The sequence below is a fragment of the Rhinolophus sinicus genome, linkage group LG01 (assembly GCF_036562045.2).
Source record: "Rhinolophus sinicus isolate RSC01 linkage group LG01, ASM3656204v1, whole genome shotgun sequence".
Classification (NCBI taxonomy): domain Eukaryota; kingdom Metazoa; phylum Chordata; class Mammalia; order Chiroptera; family Rhinolophidae; genus Rhinolophus; species Rhinolophus sinicus.
In genome coordinates, this window is record NC_133751.1 from 149,021,665 (window position 1) to 149,042,100 (window position 20,436).

Below are 20,436 nucleotides of genomic sequence, written 5' to 3' on the forward strand. Positions count from 1 at the left end.
ACTGTGGGGTCCCAAGGCTGCGGGGTCCCAAGGCTGTCATGCCAGGTCCGCCTTGCAGGACAGCTGGAGCTAGGGCTTGTAGGGGCTGGGAGTCCTGGGGTGTGCCACAGCAGGCCCACCGTGGCAGGATGGCTGGATCAGGCATGAGTTGTATGGGTCCTGGGGCACACTGCACTGGGGTTGCCTTCATAGGATGATGGAGTTGGAGTGCACATGGGTTGAGGTGTCCGGGGCATGTTGCACGGGGGTCATCCTAGCAAGACAGATGGAGCTGGAGTAGGCATGAGCTTTGGGTGTTTTGGGGTGTGTAGCACCGGGGATGCCTTGGCAGGATAGTTTCAGCTGGTGTAGGACAGCTCCCCGCCTGGGGTGCACTGGGGCAGGCTTTGCAGGCTGGCTCACGCATCTGGACTATACCCACCCACCCTATTAGGTGGAGGGGGAATGTCAAAAATGGCATTCGCTGGTGCCCCTGACCCTAGAGAAACTTCTAGCTGTTCCTTGCCCACTTGACAGACACTAAGGTTAATAAGTGGGTTTCCTTCACTTAGTCAAGGTTCCCTTTTAACTGCTGTTTGTTTGCTGTGCCCCAGGGCAGGTGAGTCTTTACAGGCCCTTCTGTGATATTTCTCCCTATTGCAGGTCGGCTCCTGTTGTTACTCTTCTCAATGTGGTCCCCTCTATCATTTGTTGTGCAGAAGCTGTTTAATCGGCCCTCAGTTCTTCTTTAGAAGGAATAGTTCTATGTAGGTGTCTGTTAGGTGTGTCCGTGGGAAGAGGTGAGTTCAGGGTCTTCCTGTCATCTTGGACCCACCTCTCGTGAAATTCCCCAATAAACATTTTAATGTTTTAATTAGGAATAAAATGCCTGGGCTTTTCTTAGTATTTTGAAATAGTTAGTAAACTCTTTGCAGTTCAGGAAGCTCTTTTTGGTAATTTTACACTATCTTTTTGGTACTCAAAACAAACGTGGGGCTTGGTATCCATATTGTTGTTGGTCCTTCATAAATAAAGAAAGAAACTGAAATTCTGAAGGTTAAAAGCCTTGCTCCAAATGAGTTTATTTCTGCTACTTATGTCAGTGATGGCATTACCTTTGAAAGTGGATTAATTCAAATCAATGTTGGGCTGACTACATATAATAAAGCTGTCAAATTCTTCAAGCTGGCAAAATTAGCCTCAGAAAATACCCTTCATGGTTTCACCAGGCTTTATATTTCTTAAAGCATATAATTTCCACTTCTTTCTTGAAGAATTTATTTGTGCCAAAAAATCTTGTACCATTAATTTGACTAAAACTCTGTTGTTTATCACCTTAGCTCAGTTTTATTGTCTAAATTTATGTTTCTTTCCCCTAACCCTTCCCCATCCCCCAAACTCAATTCTGTAGAATATGTAAAGGTCGTAAGCTGTGTAAAATCTAGCTTTTAAAAGCAAATTATAATTTCTAAGTCTATCTTTACAAATGAAGTCTCAATATCCCAAATAACTTTTTAGTATTCTTTCTGCTCTTCTAATTAGTCTGTATCTTTCTGTTTCAAAAATAGCTCAACTTGAATGTCCCATTCTCAGTGTAGATCAGAGTGCAAAATGTCATTCACAAGATGTGAATAGTTTAGAGGTAACACCACATAGAAAAATATGATTACAAATACTTGTGTTGATCACTGACCTTAAATTCCTTTTCAATTATTAATAAAAAGAGATTTCCTCTCTTTGAGTAATTTTGATTTGATTCATTTAATCCAAAGATATTTATTTCTACCCTCAATAAAGTTTCATGTAAACATTTTTTCTATAGGTCATAACTATTTTCTTATTGTTTACTTACAATTATTTTTCCTTTGTGACAAGCTGTATTACTAAGTGTGTTATAAATTAATATGTTACATTTTTAAGACTCCTAACTTTGTATTTTCACATCCATTTATTGTATTTTATTATCAAAGCAACTTTATGAGGTAGGGAGGAGCTGTTTCCCCCATTTTATAAACTAATAAACAGAAAGCAATACATCACAGGTGCCCTTTGTGGAGATGGGAATAATTTTTTGATTAATTCATAATTATACATTTTGTTTTCTTCTATATCATGATAATTTGTGACCATAGTGATTAACAATAAGACCTGGAATTTTTTCTTTACCTCTTACTTATCATATTTTTCTACATGATAGGCGGTTACTAACTTATTAGTCCCTAGTTTCAATTTTCCAAAAGCTAGGTATAATAGTTTGTCTTTAAAGTCTCTAAATCCTAGTACTTTGCACATGCACAGGCTCTGCAGCATTAATGTTTTCTAGATATTTTCTAGCAGAGAAATATGACCCAGATATTGTTTTAAAATGATGAAGGATTTTTATATCAATGTTCTGATATGTTTTTAATAGACTCTTAGATAATTCTTTAAAGAGATTTTATAGACTTAGCAGGAGAAAAATCCCATTTGTATCTGGCAGGTCTGTCAAGCATTTCTGGTATAATTAAAGTAGGATTTTCTTTTGGATAAAGTTAATTTAAAAAAGTCTATTTCCCAATGTTTCAGGGATCTCAGAATAAATTTAAACTTCTTTCAAACTATTACTTAACCTTTTCATATCCAAAATTCTCCAGATATATTTTCTTACGAGGATTTATTCTGATATGGAGATTAATTAAATTAAAATGCTTCTTAATTATATGCATATAAATTATAGGTCGTTTTTTGGTCTATGTTAATCTCGTTGAAATTCAGCACTATAAAGATGAATAATTCCATGATTCTTTCTGCAGTGTGTATCCTTTAAATGAATTCTGTCAATGAGAGTAAGAAATTAAAACTAAACCAAAGTTAGTACCATGGGCAGGTTATCAATCATTGCTCTCAGCAGTAAAATAACTTTTATTGTCTCAAATCTTTTCACTGAAGTAAAAATCCATAGGTTGCTCCACCAAACATAATTTGTAATTTTGGGAGTATCGGAGTAGTTATATATTTTCTAACATGCCTGTAGTATTAGTGTCCTTGGTCTGGAAAGTAAGTATTCTCATCGTAGTTTACATTTTCAGTATACACACTCCTGTTAGTGCTGTCAACCAGACTGTAGAATTTAGAGCCATCCTGTTTTCCAAGCACCTTCTAAAGTTAAGACACTGGGTTTTTAAAACAAAGACTTTATAAGATAATCTTTAAAGCGATCCAAGATTTACATAGAATCTGTAAAATCTCATAATCTTAGAGGTTTTTATTCAGTCATCAAGATGGATTAATCATAATAAAGTAATTGACTGATTAGGATGCAAAATAATTTTTCATTTTCTGAAGCTTTTGTGTACAAATGCTACTAGTTTCTCCAGAGCCAGCTCACTGGGCGAAGACTATGATCTATTTATCCTTTATCTTCTAGCTTCTCTTATCATCCAGATCCTGGCATTGTGCTTTGGCAGGCTAGACTATATTATTTAGGCATCATAGCCTGCTGAGACTGTGGGACTTGACTCTGGGCCCAGAGCCATTATGGTCCATTATCCTTTCCTACTCTTCAGGGTTAATACTAACATATGAGTGTATTATAGTGGTGAAGGGAACAATGTGATTGGTGAATCAGACTCCCTTTGCTACTTCAATCTCACCTCCGTATGACATATTCTTACGCAAGATGATTAACTTTTCCAGTTTATTAAGGTATTATTTGATGCAGTTATACCTCTACTGTGTATTTCTGTGTGACTAATGAGCAGAGAAGTGTTTTTTTTTTTTTTTTTTTCCTATTTGCTCTCTCTTATGTAACTTTCAAATAAAGACCTTATCTCTGAAAAGCTGTGAAGCTAGTGACTTGCGGTTTTTGTAGTGCTCAAGCCTGGAAATTCCTACTGTGCTTTAGTAGGAATTAAAAATTATAACCATGAACAAGGTTTATTATATGATTCATTTCGATTCTGATTAGAATATTGAACTGGGGATACAGATCATGGTTTACAGATGAAACTGCCTTACGATGGTATCCCTTTGGTGTTTTAATAACCTACTTTGCAACTCCCATTATGAAGTATATAATGCATATTTTATATATAATTTTCTATCTTAGCAGATTTCAGTGTAAAGTCACATATGTTGACAATTTATCATTTCCTTTATTTCAAATTAATCCATGAGTGTTATAACTACTGATCTCCAAAGAACTTAGATATAGATCAAATATTCTATATTATCATATATTTTCAGAATTGCAAGGGACTTTGGAAGTGATTATAGTAAACATTACATTATAGCTGACTCCCAAACTTGCCTTCTACCTCTTTCCATTGTAAACAGCCAAGTGATAGATCAAAGGTTAGCAAATTATACTCTATGTGCAAATATAGCCCATTGCCTGATTTTTGTCAGGCTTATGAGCTAAGAATGGTCATCACATTTTTCATGATTGAAAAATATTAAAAAGATGATTAATATTTTGTGATGTGAAATTCAAATTTCAGTGTCCAAAAGAAAGTTTTATTGAAAGACAACCGTGCTTATTTGTGTACATGTTGTCAATGACTACTTTCGAGTTATAAAGGCAGAGTTGAATGGTTGTGACAGGGATTGTATAGCCTACAAAGCTGAAAATATTTATTATCTGGCCCATTACAGAAACTATTCATATACCTCTGGTTTAGAGAACTGACTCCTGAATGAAGGGCAGTTCTTGATTAATCTAAGCCAATCATGGGGGCTCATCATCTTTGCCAGTGACTGGCTCTGCATAGGCAAGTTTGTGTCAGTTGGATGTAGGAAAAGTTTTCCTGGGCAAGGGAAAAGTGACTTTTCTTTTATGAGAAAGTCACAAAAAGGCAAAGATATGAACAAAAATATGTATTTCCTTGCTGTTTCTGGCAACCACCTATGACAATAAGGAAAATCAGCCTGTGATTGAAGCTCAAACCTAGAGGAAAGGAAAGCTGAAGAATCACAGAGAAAGGGAATTAAATCCAGCCTAGCTTTGACCTTTCTGTTATGTGAGCCAATGTAATTCATTGTTTTAGATGGTTTTATTTGGATTTTTTGTTATTGATAAACCCAGCTTTACCTCCACTTGATATACTATTATAAAATACAGGTGGATGTATTAAAATCATACTACAACCACAAAATTCAAATCAGGGACCCATAACCTACCTAATGGAAATTGCAAAGGAAATCTTGTACTGGGAAATATTTACCGGGGTCTTCTTATTCCAATCAGTGTATTATGTGCCTTATGTCCTTAGTCCTGGTAATGACCCATGAGATAGATACTGTCGCCAATTTACAATTAAGGACCCTCAGATTATCCAACTTTACAAGGCCACACAGCTAGAATGTGATACAGTGACCCAAGTCTGATTCCATAGTCCATTTCCCTTTTACATTAAAGGAAAACGCTGTTTATGAGGGAGAATTCGGCAAATTTTCAAATCTTCAGTGTATTCAGTGGGGCAATGGAAGGCAGTGCATTGTTATCTGCGTGCTTCACAGAAGGAGTTAGTGTCTCAAACAATCAAGTAGAGTTAATATTTGATAATCTAAAAGTAGATTACTTACGCTGGTTTGTTGAGGTGATCTTTGTTTTACCAAGAAACTTGAAATGTCTTTATTCATTTACTGATCGTATAGGCATTTCTGACACTACATATGGTAAATATTAATCTGCTTAATTAGTAGCCTTCTGAAATCTCACATTTTATTCTTTGTCTTATGGTTATAGTAGACCTTTTTAATATAAACACATTTTTAATGAATGTTTGAAAAGACTGAATTTATATCAATGTGAAACAGTTCTTTACTCTCCAAATGCAACCAACTATTCATAGGTAGCTGCCTGAGCCTCCTTGCATCAGATTTTTACAGATGGACTTTTGTTCACTTAAAGAGGAAACCTGGGAATTATTCTCTACTAAAAAAGGGAGAAAAACCAAATTAAAATATAAGTATGAAGCACCTTGTCCTCAGTACAACTATGTCCATTTGGAAAATAATACTCTATAAGATCTTTACATATTTAAAATTGAATGGTTTGTTATAAAAAAAATTCTCAAGGCTTTCTTGGGCAATACTGCTGCAAAGATAAACTTCCGTTTGTGAGACCATACTTAGAGATTTGTAAAGGATTCATTCCTATTCTAAGATAAATAATATTACCTAGAGTTTGTGCTCAGTGGTTCACTGCTGGCAACACCACACTTCAGCTGTTCTAATCTTCCTCCTGCCTTTCCTCTTCAGATATGGTCCTTGATCAACAAGTGAGCTCAGGTCAGCTCAATGAGGATGTACGCCACAGGGTCCATGAGGCATTGATGAAACAGCATCACCATCAGAATCAGAAAAAACTCACCAATAGAATTCCTATTGTCCGTTCCTTTGCTGATATCGGCAAAAAGCAATCAGAACCAAATTCCATGGATAAAAATGGTAAATGTTTCTTTATTGTACCCTTATGTTCATTATAGGTATCTGAATATCAAAGTGTTTCTAGATCCTGTAAAATATGTTTTATTTGAAAATGATCTATTGAAATTAAGATTGTTGTAGTAAAATTGTTTTTTTATTCACATAGTCTTATTATCAAGCTTCAAATTGTAGAAATTTTAACAAGAGTTTAAGTTTCCTAAAAGGCTTATGAAAGAATGCAAATGAAATTTTTATCTAATAAAAAGTTCTAGACTCAAAGGCAACAGACATAAACGGAACATCAACTGCATCCCATGCAAGGCCCTACCCTTTGTCCCATAGCTTGAGAATGTAATGCAGGGCTTTGATTACGGCCTTTTAGTTAAAATGAATATAATCACCATTTAGTGTTGGCAGAGAAAGACAGTGGTTTCATGTTGCTCAAAGTCAACAATTCCATGAGACAGTAACAATGGAAAAGAACAGCTAGTGCCTTGCCTAAGCCTGATTTCCAAGTCACGGGCTCATGGCTATTTGCAGTGTTACATTTTCAACATCCGTAAAGCCACCACACTAACCACCTTCACACACCAACACTGATGACACCAATCATTGTTTCCTAGCAATCATGACTTACTCCCCTCCCTGTGGTTTGTGCCTCAGACTGTTTTACCCTCCCTGTGTATTTTGTTCCTCCTTGCATCCCTTTGACCCTTCATCATTTATACTAAGGAAGTTGCTTAAGAATCTCTTGTTATTATCTGTCCTTTCCATTAGTCTTGTGAAGAAAAACGAAGTTATCATGAGGATAATATGAATTTGTTAACAAGTTTCCAGTTTTAAAAGATAAATATTAATGAAAAGTAATTTCAAATGCTTTACTAGAAAGACTCTGAATTCCACAAATGGGCTAAAGTATGTGTAGTGTCAGCATGAATTATTTTATGTAATTTCACTCCTATTTTCAAAAGCTTCAGAGGTGCCTTAAATGTGAATTTTTAAGCATGAAAATGAATTTTCTTCAAATTTCACTTTATATGGGAATTTTTACCAGTTTTCAAACTATTGAATCAAATATACAAAAACAAGTAGAATAAATGCTTTAATAAATCAATGAAGATCATTAGATACACTATTGTCTTAGAACATAGAACCAGTTCTTAATGGCAAAATGATTTTTGAAATACTCATTTGATTTTATAAAGATGCTTAAATGACTTAATATAAGTCATTGTTATATGAAGAGTCTATAGTTGTGCCTATATTAAGTTCAATAAAAACATTATGAGCACTTTATGGTCTATACTAATTTGTATTTGTAGATTCCACAGAACATCTTTAGAATTTATAACTTGATTTGAATCCCCTCATATGTTTGAAAAGTGTTCGTATTATGAACCACAATTTGCTTTAAAATATAATGACATCAAAATGAGGCTCTTATATTGTGTAACTTACTATAAATGTAGTATTTTTACTACGCTTGCAGTACTAGTATTTATTTAGTATGATGATATAATGAAAATAGATTGAGATGTTGCTAATTTTGACTATGGACTTATGTCTACATGATTCCAAAGACCTTATTAAAATATTCCCATGAATTAACTCTCTATGAATGCAAGCAGATTTAGAAATAAACTTCTGCCTTCATTTCATTACTTTTGCTGGAAATCAGATAATAAAATATTATCAGATATCTATAACAAGGATATGTTTAAAGATGCAAGGATCTTGGGCTATGAACCAGCCATAATTTATATCTCAAATTCCATAGGGGATAATGTTTGCTACAAAATAATTTTCATGCATTTTATTCTTGAAGGTAAGAGGGTACTAAATTTACTGGATGAGCTCTATATTGTAATATCATGCAAACAGGGACACACTATTTATTACTGCTTTAAACTTCTGTTAAACATAAAAAGACATAATAGAATTATAGCCTTGAATCACAAATCTGCATATAGATACATACAGATATAAAGTTTGCTGTGATCTTGGTTTTTGTCTTGTCCAGGTAACTGCTTAGTTTTTCTGAAAACTGGAATATTAGTTCTGAAGTTATTCTATTGCCATCTGTACAGTCAGCCTTTATCTGAACACACATAGATCCTTTTGAGGCATACACTAGGGTAATAAAAATTTGGAAACATTTCTAATAAGATTTATATATCCAATTAAGTATTGTTGGAGACTGTGTTGTCAGAAGTAGTTTTCTAAGCCTAGGCTTATAACACCTCCTTGCGACTCTGTTTTGCTTCCTCACACACTTTGCATAATTATGTGTGTTGAGAATACTGAAAATATGTATAGACTTCACCAATTTAGAAATAAATCTATCCAGAAGTAAAAAAAAGTGTGAAAGACCTTTATTACTAAGGTTCTCAATCTACTTATGAACTCTAAAAACTGACAAACTCTAGATAAACAAACAAATTAAAAATCATAGGCATAAACATAGATTTGATATTCTGTTTCAAAATATGCTGTAGAGATTTAATATTTTTGTGCAGTAGTACAGAGAGATGGAAAAGAATTTCAAGATATACAAAAGGGGATAATAATATTCTAATTATTAAAAAAATTTCTTCAGTAGAATAATTCCTATAGAAAGATTGACTTTTCTTTTAAGATTATAAAGTAGGCATTGGAGTTAGGATTTTCTACAAACTTGAAAACAGAAAATATTTGTCTTTCCAAGCATAACTTTTACTTTAGAGGCAAATCAGTGGAAATTCCCTCAAAAACCAACTGATACTTATGTAAAGAAGTTTAAAAGAATTATATAGAATAAGATTTCTACTTCCTTAATTGACTCATTCCTTTAGCATGCGAACTTCCCAAGGGTTAAACATTCTGAATTTGAAATGTGGACCTTCCCCATTTTATAGATTACATTTACAAGACAGTGATTTCCTTGCTCCTCTCTTCCCAAGTCCAAATTATTTTGTTCATAACTTTTTTTAGTGATTTGTGGTCATTTATCAATCTCACTTCCAAATAGTACACTGGTTTTACTTTTCCGTATATATTTCTTCTTGGTGTTCTGCACATTCTCTTAAGGGCTAAGAGGCAGAATGCTATGGATTCACCATGCATTTTTAATGCCACCATGCTGTGTTTAACTTTCACTTTTCATTAAGCATCAAAACTGTGAGAATTAAATGTCTGATTCTGATGTTTCAATAAAAAGTGACAGTTACATTTGGCAAAACAACAGCGAAAAATAATAGAAAAATAATATCTTCTTTAACATTAGAACACCAAAAAGGATATGAGTGGAAAGGACTCAAAAGAAATATATCAAGAATTTTCAAATAATTCCTTGAAACTAGACTTTCTAAAAATAAAAATCAGCCTTTTCTGTTTAAGGATCTAGAAAGAGAAATATATCAATATTTGTATTTGTCATTTAGGTCATGCACTCAATTATATTTTAAGACATTTGGATTACAAGTGTGTTATAAAATATTATTACCCTTGTGATAAACTTTATACTAAAAATAATTTAAAACAGTTTCCTTAGGTGTAGGATATCTTCATTCTACTGTGTCCTTTACTGATAAATCTAATTCCTTTTCTTTCACATATCTTTTTACCTTATTCTGAATACTTTCCAGTTGTACCTTTTATTTAAGATCTCAAAAGAAGTCACAGAGCAAAAGGTCTCTAACTTACTTTCAAAACCATAGGTTACTTAAGAACATTTAGATTTAGAAGGATGGGCTATGTGTATTAGATCTGCATAGATTCCAGCCCTTAAAACAATGTACGCATATGTATTGTGAATGATTTCTATTTATGGCCTTTGTAAATCAGTTTTATTGCTTTACAATTACTTATTATTATTATTATTATTTTTTTTTTTACAAATGTTGGACTTTTTGTCTTCAAGTGCATAATGTTTCTATGTTCATTTAGATAATTTATATGCATTCTTGTTTTGTAACTACAGTGGTATCCTAAGTAAGATAGAGTTTAAAACTTATCTGTCACAATGTTCTACCTCTGAAGAAAAAAAGCTAGAATAACAATTCTTAGAATTACATGAAAGAAAACATATTAAAAGATTCATGTAGGTGACAGAATTAAACATTGTATAATAAAGGTATTTTCCATTGTTCAAAAAAAAAATCAACATGACATTGGTGACACAACTGGTGGTTCTGTTCAGAGGCTGTCATGTTACTGAGTTTTGTAATATCAAGACTGGATTTTAAAAGCAAAAATATTTCTAGTATTACGTGTTTAAATTTGTTATTTCCTATATTACATTAATTACTTTCAGGCATAATAATTTTTCTCCAGGTTTAATTCTGTGCATACTTTTTACGTTTCGGAAGTGAAGCTCACTTAGTCAACATTTTCTAAATATTTAGCCTTTCTTTCTTCATGTTCTCTATTCCCATGAATAAATGTATTGTTACACATGTATGTAACTTTGTCATTCATCTTTATATTTCTTTATTTTGCTCTGTCTTGTGTCTGTCTCTAACAGGCTCATCTCATCTCTGTACCTCCCTCATCTCCTACCCTTTGGGTACTCTAAATGCGTTGAAGGTTTCTGAGGTAGTGTAAACCAGTTTGGTCTCTAGGTTCATAGTAATGTACCTCCATGTCTTCATCCCAGTTTCCTTCTATTACACATGATTTTCAGTGGATTAAGCAATAGCAAATAATGATGTACTCAAGTAATATGTTATTCTCCTGTTGATTTGAATTTGGCCAAATAGAAATTTAAAAGCTGATGTTTGACACTACTTAGTGTACATAATTTATTTAAAGAAGAAGAAAACTGTAGGTAAGGATTTAAATGAGTGAATGTGGTACCTAACAGATTTTTTGAGAACATGTTTTTACAGTTGCGTTTCAGTAATGAGATGCTTCAATGATACAGAGTTACTTAAAATAAAAAATAGTACTTTGACATAATCTTATGTTCCTCCCCCACAACTTGATGATGAGGGAAATGTCTATGCTAGTCTCACAATAGACTTAGTGAAAAATTTATGGACTACCAAGTAGGAAGGCAGAGCTTCCATTTTCTAGTTAGTAGTCACTTGATTACTCTCAATTTTCTCCTGTGCTTGTCCCACATCTTTTATGATCTGCCTTGGAAAAATACATGGTCTATAATAACTTTATATCTGACTGATATATGACCCCTACATGGAGGTCCAGTGGAAAAAAATGAATTCATGATTCAAATGAAAACTAATTCAAGCACTAGTTGCTAATAGGAATACTATAATATGAACTTTAATTGCTAAGATGTATAATATATATTAGAAATTTGGATTTAAGGTGGTGAACCCTTTGAGTTTAAAGGGTTGAAAAAATAAACATATATGGTAAATATATAAGGATAGTATTAGGTTTCTCAAATATTTCAATAGTCATGAACACTTCCCAGTTCATACTAATCATGTCCACTTTTTATTAGTTTTTGAATAATTTACCCTGAATGTAATAAGGTTACTGAGTTAATATATTTCTTTGAAAAAATTTTTTGGGATAGTCATCTGTATGCCTCATAACAGATGTGGTTAAACATTGCAATAACATTCATTTATAAAATATATTAATATGGACAGTGATCACTGTACAAAACGATGGTCATATAAATAAGTAGGCAAAAACATGTATATTCACAAGCATTGTGGCATATGATTAGACAACTTATCATAAAAAATTAGCATTCACAAAGCTTCCACACATATATGTGATTGCTAAATAATCCCTTTATACTATTTTGTTCTGGAGGGAGAAATATCCTAGCAAATTCTTTGTTATTTTTTAGAAAATATATTCACTTCTGGTGAAGTTAAAATCCTATACCTAAAAATTGTCATTCTATGACCTAGTATTGTTTTAGACTTCAGTGAAAAAATAAGGGATGCACTTTCAGAATCTAAATGTACCGATTCTTCATATGTAATAGTATTTGAATTAATAAAAGTCATTTTGAAATTTAAGCCTATCACCTTCTTCTGAAGGGCAGTGATAATTGGAATAAACTAAAGAATCAGTGTTTAGACAGATAACGATTATGGTTGATAATAGAATTATAAAAATTATTTTAATTCATGAAGTTTCCAGTACTTGATAAACTATAATTTATGTGTGGATTTTAGTCTGCTAGATATAGATATAAATATAGACATAGACATAGAAAACAAAATTTTAAGCTTTATTTAAAGGTTTCTATGTTTTTCCAAATAACCCAAACCAAACTTGTTAGTTTAATTTTTAAATAATAATACCTATACATTTTTCTGTATCCAGCCAAGTTTTCAGAGACTACCGTGAAGATATACACATAGAATGTATATTGCTTCATTTTAACAAATTAATGTACATGTTAAGAAATAACATTTGGAGTACTCTTTAAACTTTGTAGGACACTTGATGTGATTAAATATATTCAACTACTAATATTTACTACTATTATTTGACTATTACTGCTGAAATATAAGAGATACCAAATTTGTGGTTTATATTCCTATGTCATAAGTGGTAGTTTTAATGCTTTTTTTTCCCTGCACCAGCAGACATTCTATGTATATATCTAGAATCTAGAACTAGCAAGGAATTTACTGCCATCTAGTATGTCGCCTGCTAGTTAAATACTCTCCACTAGGGCATTACCTATATCACTTAAAATATTCATAGAAAATAGTTTTCAAATCCCTTTCTGATTATCAACTTTATGAGGTAATATTTTGTAAAATTTTCATATTATAACAAGAATACCATAGAACAATAAATCCCCAAGTCTATTAATGTGTACAAGATAAAATGCAAGTGCCAATGTTTTAAACGTATTACAAGAGCTGGATGTAATTTATGGAATGTTCTGTTTTTAAAGTTTGTATATGAAAACCAGACTTTAATTTCTTTAATTTTTAAATTATAGCATATTTTCTATCCAATTAAATTTATTCAAAGTTGATGATTTTGCATTGGGTTGACTCTTTTTGATGTGTTTGCTGCTGAATTAAATAATTGTTCTTTCATGTAGTTTTATATAATACAAAGTAAATTATTGTAAGAAAGCAGATATGTTTAATTTTTTCATTCCTTGAATTTCATCACTCGATTTTACGGAACATTCTGTAAATTTAGGTTTAAATATATCTAATGTTCTAACTCATGAAAATATGGAGCAATGATGTGAAACTGGTGATTGAAGACATCTGTTAGTAGCACAAATGCATTATGTAAAAGGTTTTTTTTTAATTGCAGTTATTATTTTGAGAATGATAAATTAAATGGCTGCTAATGAACAGTTCACTGTCATAGCTGCACATTGCAGTTAGAAATGGGAGAATGAACATACTTGATGCAGCTTTAAGTGTCATTGCTCTAAGGTTTATATATATATATTTCTTTGAAAATGCTATAATCAGATTTTGTGTACATGGTTTGAGGTGAATTTATTTTAAAAAGTCATTTTAAAAATCTTCACCAAGTGTATTGTTTTACTTTGGTTATTGAAAGAAAATAAATATTTTAGTTCTAGAAGAATCTTAAGCCCATTACTGTCAATAGAAAATTTTAAACCATGAAAAATTGTATCTATTAATAAATTGACCCCTGCCTGAGAGGATTGATAGTTCAGAAAGGAAAATTCTAGTAATATTTTAAAGTAAGTTATTAGTGTTTTAAATAAAACTTGATAGTTTCTAGATAACAAAATATAAGCTGTATTTCATGAGAGAATTTAAAGAAAAGGTTTTATTTGTATATGTGCCAGTAGTTTAGAGAAATTCAAATGAGTACAGACTGCAGTCATCGGGGAAGACAAGACTACAGGTGAACTTTGAATAAAGTTGGAATTTAGGTAGGTAGAGAGAAGAACTAGGCAGAGACAAGAGTGTATTTCTGATGTATAAGATGAGAATAAGAGCAGTATTTTGGAGTCACTGAATTATGATCATAAATATGGTCAAGGCTTCAAAGCTGGGTTGTCGTCATTGTTTCACAGCAAAAGTAATAAGTAAGGATGGGGAGAGGTTAAGGCAGAAGAGAGAGAAGTGAAATTAAGCAAACCCCATAATTTTTTATCATTTAATTGCTACATATGGAGAACTTAAGATAAATTGAAAGAAAATGTTTCATAATTAGTGAATAATGGACTTTGCTAGCTATTGTCATTTTCCCAGCTATACTGTTCACTTAACTAATATCATCATCTTCCCTATAATTGGGAAAGGTGACAAAATAATAAAGTTTCTGGTTAGTGTTAATGGAAAACTAATACAATTCAAGTTTATTGATCTTTTCTCTGCAGACCAATATCAGTGTGCTTATGCAATTATAATCAGTGACAAGCATAAAATCGTAATCATAGTGTTTGCTCTGTGTGAGGTAAAGGTATTTCTCATTGAAATTCCCATGTATAAATCTCTAAAAGTTATTATCAAATAATTTTTTTTCATTAGTTTATTTTTTCGGATGCAATAGAAGCTGTAAATATGCTGTGTACTTTTCAGATAAACAGTAACATTAAAAAAAACATACATTTAAGGCAAATCATAATAGATGCCTATCTTATCTTTGTAAATACATGTATCATCAGTTTTGGATGAAATTTAAAAATCAATGATGTTTCAAAACTATTATTAGATTTAAATATTTTTTGTAGGTGATCTTTCTTCGTAGAGCATAACTGTTTAGTTAAAGAGTTTTAATCTGAGAATTGGTTTATATTTTCTTGGTTGAATTCTCCCATTTCTAGCTGTGACTGATAAATAAGAATCTTTGTATTTATACAGATCTATTTATATTGACCTTTCATGCTTACCTCATAAACTCATTAAGAAATCTATGTTAGTCGAATTTAATTCATTATTTCACTCAATATGTCTAGAGTTATGTAAGGAATTGTCCGTATTCTATAATAACAATCTCTTTTAGCAGGTCAGATTGTTTCTCCACAGTCGGCTCCAGCCTGTGTGGAAAATAAAACTGACGTGAGCAGAGAAAACAGCACTGTTGATTTTAGTAAGGTAAGTTTTTCTTTATTTAAGTCAGCTGCTGAATTATTCGTAGAAATTATTGCCCATTTTAAGAGGTGTTGACAAATTTTTCTGCATGTACATTTTTTATTACTTAGCCAGAGCTTGACATTGTTATAGGTAATGTTAGCATTTAAGTTCACATGTAACATTTTATTTATTCACAAAACCAAACGTGTAAGTTTTATGCATTAGTCTTTGGGTTTCAGCCACTTGGTAAAATGTATCTCTTCTAGTAAAAAGAAAAACTGGACTTCACAGAGAATTTAACAGAAGTTTATTGTTTAACACTTTGCTAGTTTTTTCAAAACAATTTTTTCCTCTCTTTGTAGCAAAGTAAATCATATATTAATAATATAAAGTTTCCTTGTCAGAATTCAGAGAAAGGCATTAGTGTAAGAAAACACTAGAACACAATAGAACTGAACAGTTTCGCATAAAAACATAATAGAGATTTACTGTTGAGGGATATATCTAACTGGAAACAATTCAAATGAAATCATTTACTTGAATTATTCTAAGAAAATGAGTCTGTGAAAATGATGTGATTTTGGTTAGCAAATTCCTGACCTTGTAGTTGTGCTATGGTAGGCTATATGGCAAACTGATACTTGAGCAGGAAAGAGGAGTTTAAATATTGACCAAAATAAAGAGGCTCAACACTTCTCTTTATCTGAGTGGCTGAAACAGTAGTAACTCGAGTGTTTGTGTGTGTGTATATGTGTGTGTGCGTATTTTCTCAGAAAGCCCCTTAGCACTGGCAATGATTTTAACAGTAGGAGGAGGTGGGAATGGGAGGCAGACGCAGAGGAAGTTATGTGCCTCAAGCTTCTGAAAAGGTTAAGAGCCATCAGCTCCTTATGGCTGTTTCACAATCCCCCTGCCAATGCCGAAATGGCCTCGGTCTAGTCACGTGCATGCTCTCACTCCGGTGTGAGTCTCCGTGGGAGCGAGGTGTACCAGCTTAAGTCTGTTAATTATGCGTGCAGGGACTGGGAGGCCATCAAAAGGGGCATACTAGTCCATGTGGGATGAAACAAAGGCATGAAAAAGGACCTCCACACCAGCAAGAGAGAGAGGTGAGGGCATACTCGGGCTGTGTTTCTATGGTGGTTCAACGCTCATTTCACTGTATGGAGGCATGTGATTCAAGTATTACCAGTATTAAGCCAGTTCAAATGTATTCCATTTGCCGTTCCAAAATATCTTTGTAAAACATTACATATTCATTCATCTGCAAGTTGGAATAAAATTGTCACACTCTGCCATACATTTAATTTCTGATATTCTTCATTTGAAACAATGTCTTAAAAGCAGTGACATAAGAAGTTGCTTACTTATTTATGCAGGTATTAACAGTACAGCTCGGCCATACTCAACATTCTCAAAAACAATGATAATAAGTCACATCCTTTCAATAAATTACCCTTTAACTTTTTTTTAAGGATATCACCCCTTGACACTGAATTTTATATCTCCATATCATTTTGCTTTTAGTTGACTGACCTATCTTTGGCAGCGTCAAAAATGCTTCATCGCATTTGAAAGAAAATGAATTTTGCCAGTTGGAGAGAGTCTTATCTTCAGGTCTCCCCAAACAATTAGAACTATAAAAGAATTAAAAACAGATTTTCCTTCTTTTCCATTTTCTTCTATTGGGTTTTCAATCTCTTGTCCATTTTATCTTTTAATAGGCAAGCTAAATTTCTAGCACCCTCTACTCAGTGCCAACTATTTATATTCATCAGTCAGAACACTGCACATGGGAAAGGACATGGCTTTTGAGAAAGAGTTTGAGATCTTGAATCCTAACTCTAGCGTTTATAAACTATCTGATCTTGGAGAAGTCCTTTGAACTTCAGCTTTGTTATTTGTAAAAGAATAATAATAATACCTAGTTATAATTTTGTTGTGAAAATCAAATGAGATAATACAAAGAATGCATGGTAGAGTTCTGGGACATAGTAGGCATTCAGTAAAGGTGGCTATTATTATTATTATTATTGTCAAAAAGAAATACTAGACCAGAATCTAATATATTAGAATATACTGTGAATATTAGAATATATATATTAGAATATATATGTATCTTAGAATATGTCTAATATATTAGATGTCTAATATATTAGAATATATAATATTCTAATATATTAGAATATACTAATATACTGTGCCTTGAACAGTATTTGGGATCTATTTGTTGAATGAATCCTGTGAGATTCAAAATAATTTAAACCTTTAGTTCTAGAATGTTTTTGAACAACCGTTAAATTAACACTTCTTACTTTATAACCTGGGAGGGCAGGATAGTACAGTTTGGAAAGAACAAATGTGATCCATCATATGGAAACAAATTTTAGTGTCAAATTTTGTAGGTACATGAGAGAAGGTTTTTAAGCCTAATGACTTCAGTTAGGTAGTAAATTAATCACAGTTCAGCTAGTCTCCAGGTTATTTTGTCCACTTAAATATTTTGAGTTTTAATATGTAGATTCCAAAACCCAGAATTTTGAGATGTTAAGAGTAAAAACATTCATTTCACGTGACTCGATCCTACATCCTATCTACATTCAATCTACACATAGTTAACCCTTCCAATGAATGGATATGCCCATCAAATTTATTCATTTAAGGTATGTTTTTAATATAATCTGAACTGTCAGGTATTTGCTTCCTATAATGTTTTTAAAAAGCAGACATGTCAAAACACTCTATATTACTGTTTTTTAAACTGACATGTAGAGGTTGGTTATTTTAGTATATCCCAAATGTTGGTGGTGTTTCTTTTATTTCAAATGACTCAAAAGAAACCTTCACATTATTTTCTATGTAAAAAAAACTTTCTTCTGCATAAATCTTTAGTATGTGAAACATAGTCAAAAGACTTGGACTATTAAATCCTAGAACTCTAGGAAACCTTAGAAATTTAGAAGGTGAGGAAGCTGAATCCCAGAGATATTAAGAGAGCAGCTCAACGTCACTAGCTGGTTTGTGTCGCAACACCATTTCTCCCCAGAGGATCCCTATTAATTTTCTTGTACTTTTTATAATGGGCTTAAAATTTAAACTTTTCCCCTAAAGTCTCGTCTGTATTTCCTTCGCATTGCAGTGTGTAGCTTGTCCAGACACTTCCAGTTCTACTATGATCTTCTGTCTTTGTTCTCTAGAGATATAATAGTTCCTCACCCACAGCTTAAGCACCAAATGTCCAGAATAAAGCGTCTTTTCCTTAGCATGAAGGTCTAGAGAACCCAGCGAAATGAACGTAAATCCAGATCCATCACAGTATAGCTTGATTTCTTTAAGGTCCTATTCAGAGGAAGAGAAAATTCCAGTATTTCTTTGTCCATTCCTGTGTTTGAGTCTACTTGAGGGTTGTCTTAGAGGTATAATTCAACCTAATTCTTCAGAGCCCTTTTAGGTATTTGTAACTTTATAAAAGGTTAAACTGTGGTCCTTACATGTGATCTTTTGTTATATTAAAAGGTAGTTAAATTGCCAAATAAGGTTTTTTATGAATTGTATATTGACACAAAAACAAAAATACAGGACTACCCCAGGAATAATATAAATATAATTGTAAATATAATAATTAGGTAATAAATTACATAATCTATTACCCACCAAGTATATAACTACTTCAAGAATAATATAATGTAATGAGTATAATATAATGGCTACTCCAGATATATATTATTTAACTATAATTTATTATATTTAAAAACAAAAGATAAATTTGCTACTCCTGAAATTTAATTCTGTATATTTAATGTTTTTTTCCAAATAACAGATATCAATTAATGATATATTACGTATTATATAATGCAAAAAGAAAATCATGTGTAAGGACCATATATTTCCTTTTATAAAATTAAAACTATTTTAGCATACAATGTACTCCTTGATTTAATTAAATTGTATCTTAAAGCAGTTATTTGTATAATTGCCACCTTCCTGAGGCACAGACTTCAATAATTAAGACTATGGTATTTGTCAAACGATAAATGAATTTATAGAAAGTTTTCCAGGTGGAATTTAAACTTATTAAAGTTATAACAGGTATTATCACTGTGACTCATATTGCTTATCAATTATAGATTTTTCTTAAAAAAGCTATTTTCTTATTTAAATTTTTTTTTAGTGTATTAACATTGAATAATTGATTTTCCATTGGGGGAAAAATTTAATTTTTCACTCTTTTAGACTCTGAAAGACTTAGGAAGATTTATTATATTTTTCTCACAGGACTAATAGTGTAGAGGTTATCTTTTATTCCCTTCTTGAGAATTTATGCATTATAGTGAAATTGTAAAGCGTAAGTAATTGAAAGCATTTCCCATGTGTGCATATCAACTAGCCAGAAAAATAAATACAATAACATGATAATAATTCTCATGAAATTTAACCTTGTATTAAAAAAGTAAATAAACAGTTTCATGTCTATAAATTAAAAGATTAGATTCTATAAAAAGAAAATACTTACCATATAATATCTCAATATATAAATTTTATGAGTTTAAAAATTTATATTTGGGAGTATATTTATAGGTTAAAAACTTTGGAATTTATAATATTTGTCATGACTTTTATAGGAAGTTTTACTTTGTTAAATCATTTTTTTCTTAAAAATAAAACAATGGTTCTATTTGATATTTTTAGTGGAGTACTGCAAATTATTGTTATGTTGAATCCTTATGATAAAATGTATCCTCCATATAATGGGTTTTAAGTTTTGTGGCACCCTTGTTTTACAGAAAAATTAAATAGTTGTAAACCTTCTAAATAGCTGTGTTGAGGTCTTGATTTCAGAAAGCAATGTATTTAATGTAGTCCCTAGAGGCTGGCAATTGACTTTCTAAGGTACTCCTCCTAAAAGTTTTATTTTTTTTCATTTTTAACTTCTTGGAAAAAATGTTCTCAAATCATTAAACTTGAATTGTATATTAAATAATCAAAAGAACTATCTGGCCTAAAAAAAATCGTCTCAGCCTCACCTATTTTGACAGAGCTCCTTTCTCTCTCTGTC

The 20,436-nt window shown here is 32.0% G+C and overlaps 1 protein-coding gene across 16 annotated transcripts in view; it reads left to right on the forward strand.

The window, feature by feature from the left end:
* Positions 1 to 20,436, forward strand: part of SLC4A10 (solute carrier family 4 member 10) — a 255,985-nt gene that overhangs the window by 144,723 nt on the left and 90,826 nt on the right. For 6 of the 16 annotated variants that reach the window (XM_074337114.1, XM_019727291.2, XM_074337123.1 and 3 more), the window contains exons 6-7: positions 6,220 to 6,408; positions 15,310 to 15,401. In XM_074337114.1, the coding sequence (XP_074193215.1) occupies positions 6,220 to 6,408; positions 15,310 to 15,401 (281 nt within the window). Of the gene's footprint in view, positions 1 to 6,219; positions 6,409 to 15,309; positions 15,402 to 16,399; positions 16,490 to 20,436 lie in introns of all 16 variants that reach the window. The other 10 variants (XM_074337110.1, XM_019727287.2, XM_074337107.1 and 7 more) reach the window with 3 other exon arrangements.